The sequence below is a fragment of the Rhamphochromis sp. 'chilingali' genome (genome assembly GCF_963969265.1).
Source record: "Rhamphochromis sp. 'chilingali' genome assembly, chromosome: 1".
NCBI classification, from domain to species: domain Eukaryota; kingdom Metazoa; phylum Chordata; class Actinopteri; order Cichliformes; family Cichlidae; genus Rhamphochromis; species Rhamphochromis sp. 'chilingali'.
Genome location: NC_137929.1, coordinates 38,297,254 through 38,320,198, shown reverse-complemented (window position 1 = coordinate 38,320,198; position 22,945 = coordinate 38,297,254). Strand labels below are relative to the sequence as shown.

Genomic DNA, 22,945 nt, shown 5'->3' with positions numbered 1-22,945 from the left:
CCAAATCCACACTTTAAGCTTAAATTTCAAAACTTACATTTAACTACTGATTTTATCTACTGTTCTGATTTTATCTGTTTTGATTTTATATACTGTTTTGTTTGTTTGTTTGTTTGTTTGTTAATTAGTTAGTTAGTTTATTTGCTTGTTTTAATCAATTTTAAATCATGCTTTTTATTTGTTCTTGTTTCTAATGTCTCTGTAAAGCACTTTGAATCACCTTGTTGTTGAATTGTGCTATACAAATAAACTTGCCTTGCCTTGCCTTGCCTATATACTCCATTATGTATGTTTTTACACGCCTCAGTAAACTGTTGCACCTATTTCCAATTTTATTAGCAAAACATAAAGAAATGTGGAGTGGCTTAAGACTTTTGCACAGTACTGTATCTTTACAAACCTGGAAAACTTTGGCGTTGCTAGATGAGGGAAGATCAGGGAAGCGGATCCTTTAGCTCTGACGCGTTTGCACCTGTGATATTAAAACAGTTTGGGATAGTTTGGAAAAGTCTACACAAAGCTGCAGAAGTGTCGCCTGCAACTCTCCATACAGCAACAATACGGAGTGCATTAAGGCAGAGCGTGGTTAATGTAGTTCCCAGCGAGGTTTTCTTGTGCTCTAAATCATGCTTTCCGATTTCCATGACTCTAAAACGCTGCTAAAAGGTCAGGGAGTTTCTCTCTCTGGAGCTTGCCGAGTGCACCGAGCCAGGCATTATACATTATACATTAAACTTCCTACAGCAGCAGCGCTGCGGAGAGGAAGCTTATTAAAATCGAGCCACCGGAGTCGTTTCACGGCTTTAAACATTGTTACAGGAGCGAGTTTGGTTCCATTTATAGTGCAGCTGCTGAGATCGTTAATGATGGGTTATGTCATAGTTGGGCTCAGACTAAGTAGTTTGACACCTGGGGATGCTGAGCGAGGTCAGTGTGTGTGAGGGGACTTATACAAGAAGCTTGGATCAGTCTAATTATCAAGTCCTGAGAAATAAACATTATTTATTGAAACATCTGAATTCATTCAGGAAATAAGTGTTGTGTTGTGTGTGTGTGTGTGTGTGTGTGTGTGTTTCTACCTGCAGTATCCACATTTCTTAAAGAGAGATGCCAACAAGCTTCAGATCATGCTGCAGAGGCGCAAGCGATACAAGAACAGGACCATCCTGGGCTACAAGACCCTGGCTTTGGGTCTAATCAACATGGCCGAGGTAACGTAAACCTGCAGAGGTGATTTATTCTGTTTTTCTTAACCTTTAAATCTGATCACTTTCCTCTTCAGCTTCTTCCTCCTTGATTATTCCTGACGTTTCCTCAAATGCCTTAAATGTGCTGCATTTATTGCATGTAGAATAAACCTGTGAAAATGGGACATTTGAGCTACATTCAATACGTCTCCCGTTGGCCTTTTTTTATCTTTCTAAATGTGTTTTTCTAAATTAGGTTTAGCTTCTTTGAATAGCAATGTGCATTTATTTAAACCCATAAATAAACCCTCAGCGTTTCTTTACTGGAAGCAGTGCTGCAGCTTTTTGTTGAAACATTTATAGATGATTCATCGGCGAGTGATGGAAAATAATGTTTAGCCTGAAGCTCTTATAGGAGACATCTGTGCCAGCTGACCTTGTTCGCGGCACTTTTGCACAGTTGTAGTGCTCTCCAAACAAAAGACTGTGACGAGTCAAAACTAGAGCGAACAATTTCTGGAGAAAAGGCAGCAGGATCGTTTCTATTGTCAGAGTTTGACTGCTGCTAGCTGCTTGCAAACAATTGGAGGTAAATAAGAGGACAAAGGGAGCTGAATGGAGACAGATAATTTAAGATGTGGAAGGAGGGAGAGTCTTAATGATTGTTCGGACGTTTGTGCGAGAGAGAAAGAGGCAGAGAAAAGCAGCGTTTGTGTTGTGTTTTTGTCCACAAAAGCTCTATTTTACGCAGTGTTATGATTACAGGAGAGCGAGAAAATGTATCTTAAGTATCCAACACGTAGGGAAGGGGGCAATTAAATCCACCAATCAGTGATCATTTGAAATCACTTCTTACCAGCTTCCAAACATGTCGGTTAAACATCCATACATCTGTTTTCTTCCATTTATCTAATTCAGGGATGTACCACCATACTACCGCTGCCAAAGGGTAAGAGGCGGGGTACAACCTGGGCAGGTCGCCAGTCTGTCGCAGACCATTCACACTCACATTCACACCTACAGGCAATTTAGAGTCACCAATTAAGCTAACCCCACTAACGGTGCTAACCACTGCACCACCGTGCTGCCACATATCGTGATATCATTAAATTCTATCATTCTTGATTTATGGCCAAATTTCCAATTGTCTTTAAGTCCAGCTGAAAAACAGACGAAATCCTCTGACAGTGTTCAAGATTGAGCTCGTTCCCAAAAATGTAGAAAATTCAAAGTGAAACGCCGACTGTGAGACGGTTGCGCGTCCTCTCAGCAGCAGTTACATTTCTCTGCGGTCTTCAAAGAGGTGAAGCGCAGAGTTGCGACTTTGCAGAATCTCGTGTTTGTGTCAGCATTGCAGGGAAATGAGTATCAGGCAGGTGAGCGATTGCACTTTGCTTTAACAGACGTGTGGCTATAGTATTATTATTTATTCTTACATTTCCAGCACTGGGCGCCTCTGAGGCAGCAGATGGAGGTTAAGCTGCATGTTTGAGGGTGCGTCAGCTGCGAGCTGTTGAGTCAGTGGAGTCTCATCCTTTGCAGCCAGACAAAAGTCCCAGCTGATCTGAGCTGTTGACCCAACAAGCCACCGGTCACGGTCTCATCTCTCTAAACATGCAGCTTCTGCCCTCTGCTTAAATCCGATCTTCATTTCTCAGCCGGTCTTCGCAGAACGTTTTCTAAAGCTAATATCCAGCACGATAATCCGCGATGCTCCTCTCTTGTGGCAGCTCCCTTCATACACATCATTCCTCTCCTCCTTTGTCATTCAGGAAATTTTCATTCACAGCGGCGGCTCGCAAAACGTATTTATTGCCAACCTTCATTTAACCTTCACGTAAACTCAATTCGCCGAGTGCGCTTTCAAATCAGACGCTGGATTTTGATCTCTGGCCCGGCGTCCTCTTCTCGGCCGACATAAATGTCGCCACAAATCAAACGTACAATTAAATTTCAGCCTCTTCTGCCAAAAGCTCCTCACATTCCCTGCTTCCTCCGATATGAAACTGCTTTAAAAGGCTGGTGATTTATGCCGTCTGTACTTGTGTGCGCACGTGTGGACGGTCTTTGTCCTTTAGGAACGCCTGTTAGCTTTCACCAGCTGTGTGTGTGTGTAAGTCAGGATTATTAAATGTGTAAAACACCTTCAACTCTCTGGCTTCACATAAAATGTTTTATGGAGAGAAAAGAACATAAATCCACAGTCACTCAACAAACAGGTCTGATCTCATGTTTACAGGAGTGTCTTTGTAGATGGAACTGAACCAAATACGGTAGAGTGAGCTGTTATAATACATCCAACCCTAAGTCAGACTTCCAGTCCTGATTAAACTATGTTTTTGGTGCCTGCTGGCTGTCCATGGCCGTCCCTGCATATATAATAAAGTCACATTTTATTCCAGAGCCAGTCTCAACAGACAATTTGTCTGTTGAGTGCTTTATAAAGGACAGAGGCCATAAATTCAGACTCGTACGTACGGCAGGTTCAAACTCATTCCCTCTGAGCCACAGCAGAAGTTACTCTGCTGCCATATTCTGCCTAAAGCTCTGTGTGTGTGTCAGGAAAATAATACGCTACAGGGGACACACGTGGGCTTTCAGAGTCACAGAGAAATGTCATGTTTATGGCACTGTGCTGCCTTAATATGACAGGTAGTTTCCACTGACCCTGCAAGCAGCAGGAGGAGAATGAACTGCTGAACCTGTTCATGATTTCAGAAACATTTTGCTTCTGAATCTGAAATCTTACAAATTCAGTTTTATTTATACGTTACATTGTAAGGCTATAACAATACAGAGAAACCCCAACAATCAGATGAGCCCCTATGAGCGAGCACTTTGATGACAGTGGGAAGGAAGAACTCCCTTTTGACAGGAAGAAACTTCCAGAACCAGGTTCAAGAAGCCGTGACTGGTTGGGAAGCAAATGAAGGATAACTCAGAAGAAGTTCAGGACGGCGCAAAAGTCTTGAGCCACTCCCCATTTCTTTATATTTTGCTTCTGAATAGCCTTTCATGTGGTACGGAGCAAAAGTTCTCCAGGATTTCTGAAGGTCTTTAAAAGCTTTTGTTTGGCTGCTTTTTCCACATATTTTCAGTCCAGTCTCTCTGGACTAACCAGTGTTGTGTTTACACAGTACAGATAACAATTGTATCTTTAGGCACTTTGTTACTATCAGCATGTTGCAAGAACACATCATTTGTTTCCTTTTCTTTAGATAAATCGTCAAAAAATACCAAGGATATCACAGTTTAACTGCTACAAAGTAGTATTTTTGTACCCACAAGGTACGGTGAGAGTCGAGGACCAGGTTAACGGGTTAGTCGATTTCTGAGTGGAGTGATGGACTCACTGCAGTCGTAGTTATGCGCTACGTCTCGTTTGAGCGGGCTCTGAACCTTTAATTTCTCGAGTGTTACTAAACATTGTTCAACAGTGGCTGCGTGTTTTTGCATATTTAGAATTCTTCATTTGTTTTCATTTTGCTTTTATTTTGAAGTTTTCCTCACACTTCAGTTTCCTTTCATTTAGTTGCCATAGTAGATTTGTAGATTTGCGCATCTCGGTTTTATTTTGACTGTTAGTGCTGAAAATGTCTAATTTCAGTTACGTTTTTTTGTTTTTAACTATTCTATACACTCATGGTGTCTCAACAGACATGTGCGCCAAAGCCCCCCGATGCCTCGTGGGATGGCAAATTTAATCCACAGAAAAAATGCACAAAGTTCATTTTGCAGAGATTTTCAGAAGCTGCCATGTATTTCGGAGACTGAGTATAGCTATCTTTAACCGTCACACTGCACAGTATGTGTTCACTGCAATCAGTGCTTTGTTTGAATAAATGAACACAAGCTCAGCAGCTGCCTTCAGTTATGGGCCATAATAAAATACTTACATAAGTTACGTCTAAGTGAAAGTGTGTCGACAAAGTTACTGTTGAGAGCAAGTGTGACACGGCCATGAATGTTATACAGAGGCAGAGTAGGCAGTGTGATGTGAAGCACTGTTCTGCAGCTTTGAGTTTTCTATTGAAGTCGTAGCAAGCTTAGTTGGTAAAGAGCGCCAATAAGCTGTGTTATATGTTTACATTACAGAGAAGGATGGCCGCTAATTAGTGCACAATAACAGACTAATGAGACACTCACAGAAACACAGCACAGACCTCTCTGACAAGCTCTTATTGTCTCGGACCACACAGGAAGCTGTTTTATTTGTCTGCATACAAAATGCTACAAGAGCCACCAACACCACAGATACGGCCTTGAAGTCGAGATTAGCAACTCAAAGCGGCCGAGGTGAAGTTAGCAGTCAGCCTGCGCTCCTCTCACCTGTCAATCAAGCAGCCGTGATCCTGAGCCCTAATAAAAGCTTAAGCTGGTGAGGTGGTTAAAGATCGATGGCTGCACAGGAGCAGGTTAGCAGTAGACCACCCACACATTTTAGGGGTTTTTTTTTTTGGTGTCAAGCTGCTTTTTTAATGTTTTGAAGTTGGACTTTTCTTTGGGGACTGAAACTACGTCCACTCTGGAAGTGATTCACAGCCATCAGAGACGATAGAAAGTGAAGCAACTATGTTCAAAAATGTGGTAAAAATATGGGCAAACTAGCAACTAGTGGGCAGGACTCAAGATAAACTTTCTCAACTTCAAGGCGAACGATCAAAGCGACTAATAATGAGAGTAACGAATGGCTTTGATTTACCTGGTAGTAAACACTTTAGAGGCAATTGGTGTGAAAGGCTTCCAGTCTGAATCTAAAAGTGAAGCTGATTCACACACAGCTCAAAACTCATTCATTCAGAGAGCTGTTAGCTTGTGATTTACTGTTAAATCCTGCACAGTAGGAATCGACTCCTTATTACCTTTGTTACAAACTATCTCCAGACTATTTGGACATCTACCAAAATTTGTTCGTACATGAACGATGCTCACAGGGGGTTTATTGTGTGAGTTGTGATTTTTTTTATTTGTACGAGACTTTAAAGCTTTAAATTACTGTTAATTTTTTTTTTCTTTTTTGTAGAGCGTGCAAACCACACAGGCTCACTTTGAGTTGGAGGTTTTATGTGATGTCATTGGTGGAGGGAGGTTATTCAAAGATCTAGCGGTGTAAAATTACTGGTTGTCACTTTTTAAGCACCATGAAATCCTCCATAAAATGCACAATTTTGTAAGAAGTGGAAGTGTGAGAGCGAGATGACATAACAATTCCTTTAAAATCATCTTGTCATTTATTGCCCGTGTGCTTTCACGATACTGAGAAATAAAACATTGGTTTCATTACTTTTTCTTAATTTAATCAATATCTATAAATGTTTCTGACTTTTAGGCTTTGAAGATATATTAAAATCATGTTAAAGTCATCATTACTGCTATTTAATTTTTTACTACCTGAAGAAAATAAAGCATCATGAGCTCAGGTGGCATTTAACTACTTTAATTTTTAAAACTGCGTAAAGATTCAGAAGATGCGCCTGCACTGAATCCTTGTGTGGGTTTTACTGTCTTCATGAGGGGAAAAGCAGTCGAATTACGTCTGTGTTCCTCTCAGACACGCATGTTCATCTTCATGCTGTTTGATAGATTTGCATAATTGTCTTTCTTTGAGAAAATGGTTAAAATTAGCAGCTGCAGGAAGCTTCGGGAGCCTATCGGCAGCATGTGCGCCAGTGTAGGTGAATGGATGCACGGCAACAACGTCTCTCTCCTTGAATGTTTGGCTAAGGCTGGCTCCATAATAAGCTGCTCAGACTTCATTAAATGTGCGAGTGTGACCAGATTCCTGAGAGAGGCTGGGTGTCACTCGGTTAGACGCACAAACACACACAGCAGACGTGGCGCTGCTCTTTGCTGCAGCCGCACAGAGAATTGATTGCCTCTGCCTCGCCTGTGCGTGCTTTCTCTGTCGGCGTCTGGTTTTGTTCATTTTCCTCAGCCTTGTTTTGTCTCCCGGTTTCTTTATTGTTCTCTCCATCTGCAGAGCTTTCATGCCAGTCTCTATTGCTTCACTGCTGTTTCCCCTCCTCGTCTAATGCTGTTTAAATGATGTATAGTCCAGTGTATCCCTACTTTGTCTGTACAGGAAGACCAAGAATGGAAATAAGTAGATTTTATCCTCAATAATTCAGTTAAAAAGATTATCTGACTTCTTTGTTTTTTCAGTCTCCTTCTTTCTGTTTGCATGCTGCTATTTGACTATTCAGACGCTCATTTGGGAAGAGTTTCTTTTAAAGAGAACGTCGAGATTCTATTCAAATCTCATACAGGCTAGCACACACTAAGTTGTGGATACTTGTGGATAAAAACGTAGCTAGAATGTGGATACATTTACATTTAATCCAGCTGACTCTGATCTCGTTTAAACGCTGCTGCTTTTTTCCTTCCTCAAGGTGATGCAGCACCCCAGCGAGGGTGCCCAGATCCTGGGGCTGCACAGCCAGGTGAAGGATGCCTCAGTGCCCGTGGCTGAGATCAGAGTCTACTCCCTGTCGAGTCAGCCCATCGATCACGAGGGACCTAAAGCAAAGATGTCTGGTGCGCACATCATCTCACCGAATCTATCTTTCTCTCTAATAGTCTGTGTCTGCCCTCCTCCTGTCAGTTTGCTCCCATTCCTCAGTGGCGTCTCTTTTTCTGCGTCTCCCTAGATCGTTCTCCAGACATCGACAACTACTCTGAAGAAGAGGAGGAGAGCTACTCGTCAGAGCAGGAAGGCAGCGATGACCCCATTCACGGGCAGGTGTGTTGAGATGAGGACAACAATCACTTCATGGTTAATCTTGCAGTCACTCTGCTTGCTTTGGAAAGCATTTAATGCCATCACATTTGAGCTAATATGGTTTCTACACTTTTCAACACGAGCTTGTTGTTGTTGTTTTAATTAAATATTAATGCCTCGCCCTCCATTTTCAAGTTGTTTTACATCATGGAAGCGGCTGCTGAAAGTATGTGAGCAGCACAGATCATAAATAATTTATATTTACAGCTTTACAAAGAATGAAAACATCTAAAAATCAAAAACCCAGCTCTCACATTTGAACCAATACCATAATTCCCACTGATTTCCACGTCTACAAATAAATATTTTTGTATAAGCAGACACAGGAACGACAGAAAAAGCGAGTCGTCCAGATTTGGTCGAACCGACGGGGTTATTGGGTTTTCTCCAGGAGCATCAGTTCACAGTGACACTGGTGTGATGATCAGCGGAGCACTGGTGCTTTCTTTATTATGTTACCTTCTTTCTGAGATTACGAGAGAGAAGACGGTGGGTCTCAGGGGGACGTAAGGGGAATTGGCGCCCATCGGTGCGAGAGATTGAAAGGAGCAAAAAGACAGCATGGAGAGATAAGAAGAGAGCAATGAGGCTTTTGGGGGCCAGATTGAAAAGGCAGAAGGGAGAGACGGAGGGAATCCGAGCGCCAAGAGGGAGGATAAACGGAGCGCAGGGCGTTACGGTAGAGAGGTGAAGAATTAACTTCAATACTGAAGCAGGAATCGGGTCAGAGCTGGGGTTCAGTTTCTTGTTTTCATGGTTTTTGTGTGTTTTGATGATAATATAACCAAGGGCAAGTTAAGCTGAGTTTTGAGGGACATTTCAACACTGCTAAATGAGAGACAGATGGGGGGGATAAACACAAGCTGTTGTTTTAATTGATTTTAATTGAACGTCAGGGTCGGCCAAGTTAGCCACATCTATTCTGCTCTACTTGTCACCTGGCAACACGGCGAGCCAGTGTTGCCAGATTTCCAGATTTGCGCACTGACTTTGGTTAGTGCATTAATGACATTAAAGGATTGTGATATTATATCATGAAAAATTCTCCTGAAGAAACTACATTTCAGATAAATACTGACCATGCATGAATATAGCGCCCGATTATCTGTATTGGCTAATGTCAGCCTTGTTTACTGATATCAGTCTATTGAAAAATAAGAATACATTTAGTGACCTACTGATTAAGCTATTAGAGCTGCACCTAAGGTTTAAGTCACAGTATTAGTAATTACAGAAACCTAAAAACTGATTTCTTTGTTTCGCTGGCACAAAAGGAGGAACGACAACCAAAAAACACAAAATAAAGAGAAATAGTGGTTTTTGGCTTCATGTTGGCAGCCAGCAGCTGAATGAAAAAACAATGTATCCATGTTACCAGGAGCAACAGTGTAACCACGCAGACAAATTGTGTCGCTAAGACTCATTAGTTTTTTTTCTTATAGCTGGAGTTGGCGACCTTGAACTAACCTTTAAAACACCACTTGCTCTCCTCGTCTTCCTCTCATTCGTGTTTCTCTCACTTTTTCCTTCTCAGTATCTGTTTGATGAAGACGAGGAGGTGAGGAAGAAGAAGCCGAGGCATAAGCTGCCTTCCAACGCTGGTATCACCAGGGTAAGGAGAAGAAAAGCCCCCTCCCTGATCTCCCCCTTCATCCTCCCTCTCTTTTATACTCGTTTTTCTGCCTACCTGCTTGTTTTGTGCGTGAAGCACTTTTGCAGCAAACCCGCTTCGTGCGACGGCCGTTTCAGATAAATTTGATTTGACTGGACTCAACAACCCTCCCTCCTCCTGCGCAGCCTCTCGCCTCACCTCATTCAACCTCTCCTCCTTATCTGCTCGCCCCAACCTCCCCTCCTGCTCCTGTCTCTCTCTCTCGGCCTGGCTCGCTCCCGTGTTGGTTTATCTGCAAATCCATTTTCTGCCGCTCATTCACTCTACGTGTAATCAGGGCGATTTTAACCTGAGGCTGCACGGACACACACGCGCACACATAAACTGTACATAAAGGCTCAGCAGGAGGCACAGATTACAACACAATTTAAATTTTTTTAAATCACCCTGGAAAAAATGAAGGTAGAGCTGCAGCTTAGCAGAAGAAAGGCAGCATTTGGTATGTGCGTGCTTGTGTTTGTCTAAGGAGGCTGTTATTGCGGCACCTTTGTAGATTCTATAGAACACACACACACGTGCGCGCACACATGCACACACTAACCACCTGCACTGCTACACACACATTAAATATGTACTCGCTCTTAAAAGCCCCTACAGCAGACCCTGCACCCTGTGCGTCCCCAGGAGGTCCGACATGAAGCCGACCCTCTCCACTGCGTAGCAGCAAATTGCGACAAATCCTCCAAAACACTCTCACTCTCCACAGCCACTCAGACACCCACTTGTTTTGCAGATGAAAGCTTTGCTTTGTACTTTTTTTCCCTTCATTTTTTACATCCAAACTGAGTTTTTCATCCTTTCTTTTTTTGTTTTGTTTCTGGGTTGTTGTTTTTTTTAAAACCCAAAACGACGCTGAGAATTTTATTTTAACGTTTGGCCTGAAGTAGATTTACACACATGCGAAGATTGTTGGGTTTCCACTAATTTTAAAAAAGAAAAACATGCCGTGTCCCAAAGATGGCTTCAGGTAGAATAATCTTCATATTTAAACAGTGAACTGCAGTGTTTGCAAGGACAGTTGTGTGTTTATGAGTCGGCTGTATTTGCTGCTTGACTTTGTGCATTTAAATTAATGTCACAGAATAAGAGGATGATGCCAAACGTTTGAAACTATGCCTTTTGTTCATTATCTGTATTTTTCATGTCCAATCAGGACATCGAAGTCATGAGTTATAAAACACAGCGGACAATAATAGAGGTCCTGCCTTTGTAAACTCAGTTGGGAAATAATCACATTGACTAATATAAATTTCGATCACGATCATAGGATCAAAGAAAATTTTTTGGAAAGTACATTTAGTAAATTGCTTTCTAGATTAAATATTCATGCAGAATAATCTGTTTTTGACTGATCCAGGTAATTACATACCCGAAAAATCATAGTGTTTATTAGATTTATGCAGAATTATGTAAGAATCCAGTAAAGCCACAAATCACTGATGCACATTAACAAATAGATGAACACAGAGATACCGAAAGGACAAACGTTAGTCACAGGGAGCTGCAGCTACGCCTCTGTTGGCATCCACCTGTCTGACAAACAGCTAAGACTTGTTGCTGCTTAATATTTCAGTGGGTGAGTCATACAACTGTGAACATCGATGTTAGGGGGAAAAAATGTGCTGCTGAAATCAAAACAGGTTTTGGACTGGGCTGTAAGCACGTTCTGCAGTGATGTTGATCATTTGGATATGAAAGTCTGTGTGCTTTGCTTCTAGAAGCATCCTCGAGTGGTGATTGGAGGAACTGCAGAAGCTGCTATGGTGGTTGCTGCTCGCTACCTTATAAACTACCTCTATTACTGCTACAGTGTGCTACTATTACAGCTTAGAGGTGAATGGGCAGTTTGTAGGGCCACACAGTGAATGTTGTTAGTGACATTTGGCAAAATAACTGACAGCTAACAGGTGGGTGGGTACGTCCAGAGTTAAGGGGTATTCACACAGTGACTGGCGGCACCATGGCAACCAGTCCCCATAGAAATCCATGACTTCAAATAACCATGGGGGAAATGATCGCCGGCAATACATAGTGGGCGGGTCTTGAGTTTAACTTTTCTGACGGTTGAAGTGAGCAATTAAAGTGACTACCAATGAGAACGCAGGATACCATTGATTGACATGTGACAGTAAATACATTCGAGCACTGGTGTCAAACCTCCCGCATGGCCATTCATACTAGACCATGTGATTTATTCCTTCTTTGTTTCTGATTTTTGTTTAGCTGAACCTTTTGTATACTCTTATACATTTATGTCTGAAATGAATGTGTTATTTGTGAATACATTGTATTTAGTTGCTTTAGCTTTACTGCAACATTGAAAAAAAAAACCCTATTCTAAACATATTGCAGTTATTTTGTGTCAACAGAGCAAGTGCAACAATGTCACCAGCTGCTTGGAGCTTACTACATTATCATTTAAAGCAACGGTGGCGTTATGTGATGTGTTTGTAGAGTATGAGCCAGAGGCTAATACAAGAGACCAGGTGGCTCAATAAATTATAACATTTCTCTGCAACTGCTGCGTGTGCAAATTAGTTAGTAAGCATATCAACTCACCTATGAGGCCGTCAAATGGTTATTACAGGTTATAAAAAGTGTAGTGTTTTAGAAATAGTCTTGGATTTAGTTTTTGAGGTAAAAATAACTTGTGCATTTGAAGATCCGCTTCCTTTTTGCAGGATAATCTCGTCTGGCTCACAAATGTCACGCACGCAAAAATGTAATTGAATTTTGAACTGCCGAGTCGGACAGATGTCGCACGTTTCAAGAAAAACTCCAGACTCGCGTTCAGTAAATGTTACGTCTTCCTTTTTCAGATCACTTTTTGAATAAGATAATCAGTCCTTTGCGATTATTCAGGAAACGCATCTCGTGTTGGGAAGCGTCGACTTGGATAACCTCGGTAACGGGCCCGCTCTCACATATTCCAGTGTAATAACACGAGGCACATTTTTCTTTGCAGAAGTGATGCTGCATCCATTAACTGCTGCTGTTTTGACTCATCAGGCGTGAAAAGTGCGTGGAGATTGCCTCCTGTCGGTTTTCCCTAGGCTGTCGTGTTCTCCCCCCACACACACGCACACACACTGATATGAACATCTATCTCCGAATTTCACGTTGTGCCTTTTTTTCCATTTTCTCTCTCACAGCAACCCAACATCAAACAGAAGTTTGTCGCCTTGCTCAAAAGGTTTAAAGTCACAGATGAGGTGGGTGCTCATTTCTCCGTTGTTTTTCTCTCTTCTATTCCCCTCCCCTCTCCGTGGCTCTTCTTCCTTCCTGATCACTTATATCACACGTCCACACTTCGGCTTTATGTGCGAGGTTCAGAGTGTGCGTTTGCCAGGTTGTTGGGAGTCGACGTGTATTTCAGTTGAGCTTTGAAGACACACGGAGATGTGTGGGAGAGATGTGGCAGAACAACTGAGATTCAGCTGGCAGCTCACAATGACATTGTAATTTAAAATAGAACAAAGATGTTTGTGTGTGTGTGTTTGTGTGCTTCTGTCAAGCAAAATATGTGTGTGCTGTCTCAAAGTGGGTGCGTGTGTGTTACAATCTATTAAAATTTCATTACCTTCCCTTTGTGTCTTTACAAATCGAATTTTGTTCGTCTGTGCTTGCATCCTGTGCTTGCTCGTGTCGCTTTTCAAAATTGCAAATTGGAATATTGCTATTTTATTTGTATAAGCGTGTACGACATATTGATTTTGTTTGATTTCATACAGTTGGATTGTTTGTGTAGTTTTGTGTCTGCACACCACCACAGAGGAGTTTCAGATTTGGTATTAACGTGCAGATTTTCAGCTTTAAGTCGAGGTTTTTTTTTTAATTAATTGGATAACTCGCTGCACAGCAGCCAGATGATGCCCATCCATTCATTATTCAATGACAAATTAAGAGGATAAAAGATCTGGAGTTAATTAAACTTGTATTTGGTAGCTTTTCACTGGGATTTTAAATATGAGGCCCAAGAGATGTCGGTGCAAGTGAAGTATGCCGTCATTAAGCCTGCAAATCTCGGGAAACCTGTCACAGAAAGAGCAAAAACTTCAGTAGCGAAAAGAATCTACAGTCTGGTGCATTGTTAGAAAGAATGGATGCACTCAGCAGCTCAGCTACACTAAAAAGCCTAAAAGAGCACAGAAGACGGCCAAGGTGCACGAAAACCATCAGCGGTTTCACTTAAGTCACATCAGACTTGGACTGAAAACATGTATAAGAGCACGCACAGTTCTGGAGAGTTTTTTGTGGACGGATCAAACTAAGATGAAAAAGTAGCAGAATGATGGGAAGAGAAGCATAGTGGCAGCAGTGTTAGGGCGAGGGCATGTATGGCTGCCAGTGGAACTGGGTCAGTAGTGTTTGTTAATGATGTGACTGCAGATGCAAGCAGCAGGATGAACTGTGAAGTGCACAGGGCTGTACGTTCTGCTCAGATTCAGTCATATGCTGCAGAACTGGTCACACAGTGCTTCATAGTGCAAATAATGACCCAAAGCAAACTGCAAAAGCAACTCAAGAGATTCTTGAAGCAAATAAATGTGATTTTCTTCAAGTCAGTCACCTAATCTCAACTCAGCGGAGCAGAATTTTGGCTACTGAAGGCAGAGACCCACAAAAAAGTAGCGGCTGCATTAAAGGTCTAACAAAGCATCCCAAGTGAGGAAACGGCATTTTCTGACGTCCATAAGCTCTACACTTCAGCCTTCTAGACTTGTGTTCGGTTAATTTGGAGCATCTGAAAACAGGAGACTGGTTATAAAAATGTCTGTAATTCCTGAACATTGAATGCAACACTTTCTTTAATTAAAGCTGTTTTAAGATCTGCTGTAATGGTGTGCAGAGGCAAAGCCTGAACATGTGACTTCTTTTATTTTAATTACTCAGATCACTGTTATTGTAAAATGTTCCATGTGTATTGCTGTGACCAGTGTTGCAGAAAATCTACTTCTGCTTTATTCATGTGATTACAAACATTGCTGATCCTAGCAAAACTCTTTCTGCTACTTTTTAAGTACCACGAAGGCGGTTTGATATTTGTTGTTTATGTCTGTTTGTGTACAGATTTTGTCACTGGGAAAACATCACAAGACAGAGTTATAAAATTTTTAGGTGTTTAGTTGAGATTGAAACAAAAGTGGAGTTCAGAGGTGGGTCTTGTTCAGTCTGTGTGATCTAATCTGACGAGGGCCTCTGGTCAAATCTGACCTGATTATTTAATGATGGTTTGGTAGAAGTGACGCTCCATGTACTGCAAACTGGTTATGGAAGCTGAGGATTGGATTGCCCTCCACACTGATCACCGCTCAATCCAATAAGCAGCAAACCCCTGCGGACCAATGTAGCCTTATCAGGTCAAGGCCCCGTGGGCTAAAGGAGTCAGTTTAGGTGGTCCTGATTAGGATACTTCCTGGACGTCACCTAAAAGAGGTGTTTCAACCATGTCCTACCGAGAGAAGGCTGCCAGGAGACTAGCTGGAGAGATTATACCTCTGGGCTCTCTTGAGAAACACTCAGTCCCCCACCGCCCCAGAGTCCCTGTGACACAAACTCAGATAAGGAGCAGAGGATAGTTGGATTCTTATAGATTCAGCCATAAGTTTAATTATTAACTATCTGGAAACTCATCGCTGCAATAGAAACCCAATTTTACCCCAGCTTATCCTTGTTGAACAACAAACTAGATGATTTTTACAATAAAATCACATCTGACTCGATAGTAAAGAATTCTCAGACCAAGGCCGTCTCACGGTTATTCCTCTGATGCACCATCAGTCCACGTGTACTAAAGGCAGTAAGACTTTGACCTTATTTGACCAACTGCCTAATAACTAAATCAATCCCCTCGACAAACAATAACACTACAAAGGGCCTGACACCTCACCTGTCATTTGATGCATAAAAAGACCATAAACTTGTTGAAAAGCGTCACCATAGCAGCAGCGGGGACAGCTTCACATCATGCACTAAACACACTTTCCGTGAGAATGCACATCAATCTGAAACACTCAGGACCTCCTGCAGGTTAAAACACAATGTATTTCAACAAATATTACAAAAGTGCAGCTTGTGATTGAACTGATGGATCAGTAGTGCTTTACACAAATTCCCAGTACCAGCGACTGAAATGATATTGTTTACAGCGCTGGTGTTTTTCCTTAAGGAAATATCCTGCCGTCCAAGTCTGCTTTCATTGAGATGCCAGCCACGCGTGTGCCTATGACACAATCACAATGAAAAGTCTGTCCACAGACATATAAACACCCGTCGGAGTACTTTGAGGTGGTTGCTTCTAATGAATGCGTCTCCACCTTGTTTTTCCCCCTCAGTGATCTCACACACATGCACGCACACACACAGGCGGATAGTGTTACATTATGAAAGCAGAACCAGCTATGCTATCACATCAGATAACAATACAAATGATTATCCATTGTGTGTGGTTTACTGGCTGGCTCCTGAGTGCGCTTTAAATCGTAAAGACGTGATGTCTCTGTTCCCACGCTGAATGAACATTTTTGGAGTGGAGTGCTGGTCCAAACACAAACTCGTGTTATTTCTGTTTATCCCTGCTTGTATTGCTTATGATTACATGCATGAATACTTACCCTTTAAGTCCAAATCACTGCTATAACTGGGCTCCCTGTTTAGGAGTTAGGCTGAGCTGCCTGACTCGCTCTGATGTTAGCCAGGTCACTGTGACATGTAAGCATCTCGCTTCTTTCACTTTTGATATTCAGCTTCTGTGAAATTGCGGGCTTGCAAAGCCCCGTGGTGTCAACAGAGAAACAGGCAGTGATCCGTGTCTGGTTTCACAGCTGGTATCAACATGTCTGTCCCCTGTACGCACAGAGATTAGTGCTCATTTAAAGGAAGGGAGGCTGCCGTCGATGTGCTTTTTGTGTGAAGAGAAGTGACAGATTCAGGTGATAAACAGAAACTCTAGGTGTCAAAGCTGCACAGCGACCGTGTGTGTTGGTCACCCGCTCCTCCGTGCGTCTCTCCCAGGTTGGTTTTGGCCTGGAGCACGTGTCCAGGGAGCAGATCCAGGAGGTGGAGGAGGACCTGGACGAGCTGTACGACAGCCTGGAGATGTACAACCCGAGCGACAGCGGGCCGGAGCTGGACGAGACCGACAGCATCCTGAGCACGCCCAAACCTAAGCTGAGGTACGAGCACTGGCACAGACGCGGCATTAATATTCATCCCCACACTCCCGCTTCACCCGCACAGACACTGACGAGCACACAGAGAGGACTTTCATTAACAATTCAGAGCCCCCTCTGTTGGGCGAAGCTGCTCATTACAGCCACAGATTAAAAGCTTGGCATGAGCCAAAACTGGGTCAGTTTTAACTTTGATCAGAACTTTTGAATAATAATTATTTTGCTCAAAAATTCTTCTTTGCATACTTAAACGACACAGAATCGCTGCCCAGTCTGAGTCATTATTTTCAATAACATCAGAAAGCCTCAGAGTGACCCAGAACCCAGAAGTCTTACCGCTGTTACTTGACTTTCTTCTGTTCTGTTCTTTCTTTCTGTCTATCATTAAAAAATAAATGTGTGTTATGTAAGTGTCTGAATAAAAAGTTAACGTGTGTGTGTGTGTGTGTGTGTGTGTGTGTGTGTGTGTGTGTGTGTGTGTGTGTGTGTGTGTGTGTGTGTGTGTGTGTGTGTGTGTGTGTGTGTGTGTGTGTGTGTTGCTTGCTCAGGCCGTTCTTTGAGGGAATGTCTCAGTCGAGCTCTCAGACGGAGATCGGCAGCCTGAACAGCAAAGGCAGTTTGGGCAGAGACACGTTCAGCCCGGTGAGTAACTCACTGAAACGCCTCACCTGTTAGAGCGCAGTGAACTCTTCACGAAGGATATCTGACTTTACAACCGGAACGCTTTCAAACCTGTGTCCAAATGCAGCGCTCGCCTCGTTGGTGTAAAGTGAGACCTGTGTCCGTCTCAGCAAAAACTCAAGAGTATTTGTATTTTCTCTACATTGACGTTACCTTGTGGGAAAAAAACTTGATACACAATTTAATTTAGTAGTGTTGGATATATGGTACTGTGCACAAGTCTTGAGCCATCCCTTTGTAGGCTCTACTACTATTGTTACAACTAAAACACGTAATTTGCTGAAAACTTGGCATATCTCAGCACGCTGTGCAGTCTGTCCTTAAATATGCTTCATTCATATTTCAATAAATTGCTGCACATTCCTCATTTTATTAGCCAAACATAAAGAACGTAGGGTTGGCTCAAGATTTCTTGTGAATACTATAACTTCTTCTATTTCTTGGGCCCTTAAGAAGTCATAGTAAAAGTACACGAGAAGCTGAGCGATACGGCATTAACCTAAGATTGCAAAGTGCTTCTAGTGGCAGGATAGCAAAACAATAAAGCTGTAGTAAAACAGTGTGACTAAGTAGCACATAGTACCATAAAGTACGTGAAGAATGCAGCATGAAATGAAGCAAGTAGCATGAAAAACAGCATGCGACTCTGCATTGATGTGCTAAATATCCAGAATCTAAAGCCGGTGACAGTCAGCACGGCGGGGAGCGCAGTGGAAATGTGAAATTTGAAAAATGTTTCACGCTAGCATTTCCTTAATGGAGCAGAAATTCAATAAGTCTTTGACGGTGACCATCTGCTGAATAAAAAGTGTTTAGTCTCTCAGTTTGAATGGATGGCACTGGATGTGCTTCAGGCAGCTCCAGTTCCTCCCTTCATAATGAAATAAGCTTTTAGGTTCTGACTGCTGTTGGGACACTTTCTCAAATATGTGTTTGGAAGATGAAGGAGCTGCTTTCACTTCAGTAAGTAGGTCCTATCTAATTATTTGTGTAGAATGCTTCGTCTGGCCTAAAACGGCAGACGAAAACCAACATCTTCTGGGCGTAACTGCTGTTGAGTTTTCTCCCTGAAGCCGAGAGCCGAGAGCTCTGCTCCTTCTTGTTTACCAAATCTCGAGGCTCATTAAGCCCGTAGACTGACTGCCTCTCCCTTCTGTTCCCAGCAGGGGGAGCAGCCTCTTCTGGAGAAGATGAAACCTTCCCGAAGCCGCAACCTGGATGAGATCCCGTCTGAGACCGACACGCTGGTACGACTTTCCTCGTGTGTTTTTAAATGAGTGTCAGTGTGTCAAAGAGGGAGAGTTAATGTTGTGCTGGGATCTTTGTCGGTATCACTCTGAGGCGGATTCGCCGCCATCTGTGCTGCAAGCGAGACAGATTGAGAGAGCAGAAGAAACACAAAAAAGTGGGTGCCAGTATCTCCTTTCTTTGACACTGACAGCCTGTCTGTGGACTGTGTGTGTCTGTTTGTGTGTAGGAGCTAACAGACCAGGAGCTGTTCGCTGAAGTCGGCCCGTGCATCATGGTGTCCGTGGCAGAAAAACCCCGTACACCCATTAAGAGCAGCAAAGGTGAAGCACAGCCGATGGCATCGCCGAGGTAAGTCACCCAAGGCTTAGTCCCAGATACATTTGTTTAGCTGTTTTAATCTGTGCGTTGGCCTCTTTACTAATCAGCTCAGTTTTAGCTTGAGTAATGACCCCTGCCATCTTGTTTTTTAGAGCCAGAATAAATATATGTTTGGACAGAAAGGTGAAAGGTTAAGTGATCAGCAGAGTTAGTGCCAGATTGGATCCCCCAAGTCTGCCAGGAGGGCATTTAGTTTACAAAAAATGTAATGTACGCTAAAGACAATCCTATATCATTATAACTGTACACTGGATCTGCTACAAATTCAGGCATTAACCCCTTCTTTTAATGAACATGCTTACAAACCCTGTGGTTGGTAAATTCTGAGGGCAACTCAGGATCTCTAAGTAAAGCTTATAAAATGAAAGGAAAAATGAGGCCTCAGAGGCGACTATGCTGAAAAATCCTGAACTTCTTATTTCTTGAGTTTGACTTTTTTCCCCACCAGGTTGGATGGAGGCCATACACCAAGGCAGAAGCGCATTAGCACTCCGATGAAGGAGAGACAGCTGTCCAAACCTCTCAGTGAGCGGACCAACAGCTCCGACTCTGAGAGGTCCCCGGAGCTGGGACACAGCACGCCGGTACGACACTGAACGGTTATAAAATCTCATTTCGCTTTAGCTCTTTCCAGGATTTCAGCATCATCGTTTCAACCATGTATACAAAAATAAACCTGCGTATTGTGGTTGTTTCCCACAGAGGAATTAACAAAAAAATCTTCCTTTGTTCTCCGTCTGCTTATGACCCACGCGTTTTTAAAAAAAATAAAACACATGAATTCTGATAATGTACGACCGGCCTGGAGCTCAGAAATGAATTATGTATGTGGTGATGAGTCATCTGAAGAGCAAATGTGTCGCTGTGGGGAGATTTATGTACTGTGTGTGTGTGTGTGTGTGTGTGTGTGTGTGTGTGTGTGTGTGTGTGTGTAGGTTCTGAGGAAAGCAGTGTACGATCAGCTTAACCAGATTTTGTTGTCGGACTCGGCGCTCCCAGAGAGCCTCATTTTGGTCAACAGCACAGACTGGCAGGGGCAGGTAAGGCCTGCAGCTTTCCGTAATAACTTTGGGTGGATTTGGTTCGTTCTTTTTCTTTTTTATTCCTATTTCTTTCCTTTTTTTTTTTTTTTGACTGCACATCTCCTCTTTCATGTATTGCAGTATGTTGCAGAGCAGCTCCAGGTACAGAGACACCCGGTGGTCTGCACGTGCTCAGCAGCTGAAATACAGGCGGTGCTGTCTGCCGTGCTCACTCGCATCCAGAAGTTGTGAGTTTTTCTGATCGAATCTAACACACACACACACACACACACACACACACACACACACACACACACAGAGCGAGCTAGACTCATTGGTGTGCAGAGTGACTCATCTGTTTAGTCTTTCTTCTTGCTCTGAGCCTTATTTTTCTGACTTCTGTTCTTCCTTTGACCCTTATATATTTTGCTCCTTCTGTTCTCCTCCTCCTTTTTTGCCCCTGTGACTCACTTTGCTTTATAAAAGCAACAAAAACTTTATGTCTCCCATATCTGCATCCATCACGTCGGCTTGTCCCTCTGCTTATCACTCTCTCCCACACATGTGGGAATTCTTCTGGTTTGTGTTTGCACTGTTGGCATGAAATTTGCCTGAACATAAAGGAAATGTCATCAGAGCAATAGTTAGAAATATAAAATGATTATTTTGCCTTAAATAATGTGAGTTAGATTGTAGTCTGGGAATAAAAGGGGCTTCATGTTTCTTTTTCTAATGCAGGAGCTGGGACTGAAGTCAAACCCATTACAGTACAGCCACAATAACAGGTTTTATTTAGCTTGCTAGCCATCAGTAACAGTACCTGGAGTGCAACGCAGTGCCTGTATTTCTGCTGTTAAAAACACCTCTGCAGCACATTCATGGATAGAGCCTGGTCAGTGATTATTTAGCAAGTCATGAATACACATCAGTAATAGTACAGAGGACCAGTTCCACAGTCTTAGTGCAGTTTACGCTCTGAGCTGCCATCTTGGATTGTGAAGTTGGAGTTAGATTGGCTTCTCCAGCTTTCCGAGTGGGATAGTGTATCTTGAGAGGGTGTTCTGGCTGAAAATTAGTAGGAACTCTGGATTTCTGACTTCAAATGGAATTCAGTATAAAAAATGAAGGGCAATCCACACAGGAAACGTCCTTAAAACTAGAGTTTTCATACACCTGTGTGTACTATGTCCTTTAAAAACGCCCACAGTCTGGGTTCCTGAGCACTGAATGAATTCTCACTAGTTTGATGTGCTTCATCTCAGATGTGCACCAAGGCACATCTGTACATCTGTAGGACACACTGTAATAAGAAATCTATTTTTTTAGGATATTTTCCAATAGAGATTAGGTTGTGTTTCTTAAAACAGGAATGTTCTTAGTATGTTTTGAGACAATGATCAAACTTTTTGTTTCTTGAGTAATGAGTATTTCTCTCTCTCTCTCTTTCTTTTTCCCTGTAGCTGCAACTGTAACTCGTCCATGCCCAGACCAGTGAAGGTGGTGGCGGTGGGCAGCCAGAGCTACCTGGGAGCCATCCTGCAGTTCTTCGTCACCCAGCTCGCCAACAAGACATCTGACTGGCTGAACCACATGCGCTTCCTGGTGGTGCCGCTGGGTGAGAGAGCCTGCTTTTGTCTCCTCCTGCAGAGTCAGACCGCAGCGAAGTTTTACTGCTTTGCAGGAAGTGATGTCTGGTGCACACAGTCACTTGTCTGCATGCTAATTGGACTTTGGGAAATGCTGTAACTTGTTAGTATGTCTTGCTTGTTGGCACATTGGTAGGAGGAACAGGCAGTCGTGTTAGCTCATTAAACTCCTCGATCCTTCCTCCTTCCCGCTCTTTCATTATGTTCATCAGGCTCTCATCCTGTGGCTAAACACCTCGGAGCCCTCGACAATCGCTACAGCTCCTCCTTTCTGGACGGGGCGTGGAGAGACATGTTCAGTCGCTCAGAGCCGCCGCAGACAGGTACCACACGTGCCGTCTCCCCTCAGGACGTACTTCAGCGTTTCGCACGTTTATTCACTTCTCCAATTGTTTTTATTTTCTCCTGCAGATCAGTTGGATGTGGCAGGAAGAATTTCCCAATACATCAGCGGAGCTACAGTAACACACCAGCTGCCCATCGCCGAGGCCATGCTAACCTGCAAGCACAGAACGTGAGTACAGATGTCAGCAAACACGCGCCAGATCTTTGATCTTTTAGGTCTTCTTTAACAAACACCGCTCACTGTCCTTTTCCCAGGCGAGATGAAGACTCCTACCAGAAGTTCATTCCTTTTATTGGGGTGAGAATTCTACTCTTGAGTGGGAACTTTTTACCTTTGCTGCTGCTCATCTTCAGGATCTTTGGCTGACATCCCTTCTTGTTTTCCAGGTGGTGAAGGTTGGTCTGATCGAGTCTGGTCAGTCTCCAACAGGTGAGTGTTTGGAAAACGTCAAAAGATGTTAAAAAAGAATTCGATTTAGGGTTTCACGTTATTTCCATTTGGGTTATGAAGGAGATGCAGAGGAGGGTGTAGCAGTGAGCCTCGCTGTCCCCTCCACATCACCACCCTCCCACGGCTCTCCCACCGGGATGATCAAAGAGACAGCCACGCCTCCCTCCTCTCCCTCCATGGGGAGCGTGCTCACAGTTCAAGGGTAAGAGTTCTCTAACATTCATATTTCTTTACAGGATCTTGTAATTATACTGATGTGCTTTAAATCAAGTCCTCAGATGTAGATATTTAAAGAACCGTTTATTTTATTCAGGTTGATTTTCTGCATTTGTGTATGTTTTTCTGTTGATGTCTCAGCTGTC

General features: G+C 42.9%; 1 protein-coding gene across 2 annotated transcripts in view; it reads left to right on the top strand.

Annotated features, from left to right (window-relative positions):
* pacs1 (phosphofurin acidic cluster sorting protein 1) overlaps nt 1-22,945 on the top strand; it is a 70,422-nt gene that overhangs the window by 45,723 nt on the left and 1,754 nt on the right. The window contains exons 4-21 of one of the 2 annotated variants that reach the window (XM_080905235.1): nt 1,086-1,211; nt 7,577-7,721; nt 7,835-7,926; nt 9,500-9,577; nt 12,790-12,849; nt 16,652-16,812; nt 17,358-17,451; nt 18,657-18,737; nt 18,968-19,089; nt 19,568-19,703; nt 20,055-20,159; nt 20,283-20,389; nt 21,602-21,756; nt 22,000-22,110; nt 22,199-22,301; nt 22,388-22,430; nt 22,520-22,562; nt 22,644-22,785. In XM_080905235.1, coding sequence (XP_080761361.1) covers nt 1,086-1,211; nt 7,577-7,721; nt 7,835-7,926; nt 9,500-9,577; nt 12,790-12,849; nt 16,652-16,812; nt 17,358-17,451; nt 18,657-18,737; nt 18,968-19,089; nt 19,568-19,703; nt 20,055-20,159; nt 20,283-20,389; nt 21,602-21,756; nt 22,000-22,110; nt 22,199-22,301; nt 22,388-22,430; nt 22,520-22,562; nt 22,644-22,785 — 1,904 coding nt within the window. Of the gene's footprint in view, nt 1-1,085; nt 1,212-7,576; nt 7,722-7,834; nt 7,927-9,499; nt 9,578-12,789; nt 12,850-16,651; nt 16,813-17,357; nt 17,452-18,653; nt 18,738-18,967; nt 19,090-19,567; nt 19,704-20,054; nt 20,160-20,282; nt 20,390-21,601; nt 21,757-21,999; nt 22,111-22,198; nt 22,302-22,387; nt 22,431-22,519; nt 22,563-22,643; nt 22,786-22,945 lie in introns of both variants that reach the window. The other variant, XM_080905234.1, reaches the window with a different exon arrangement.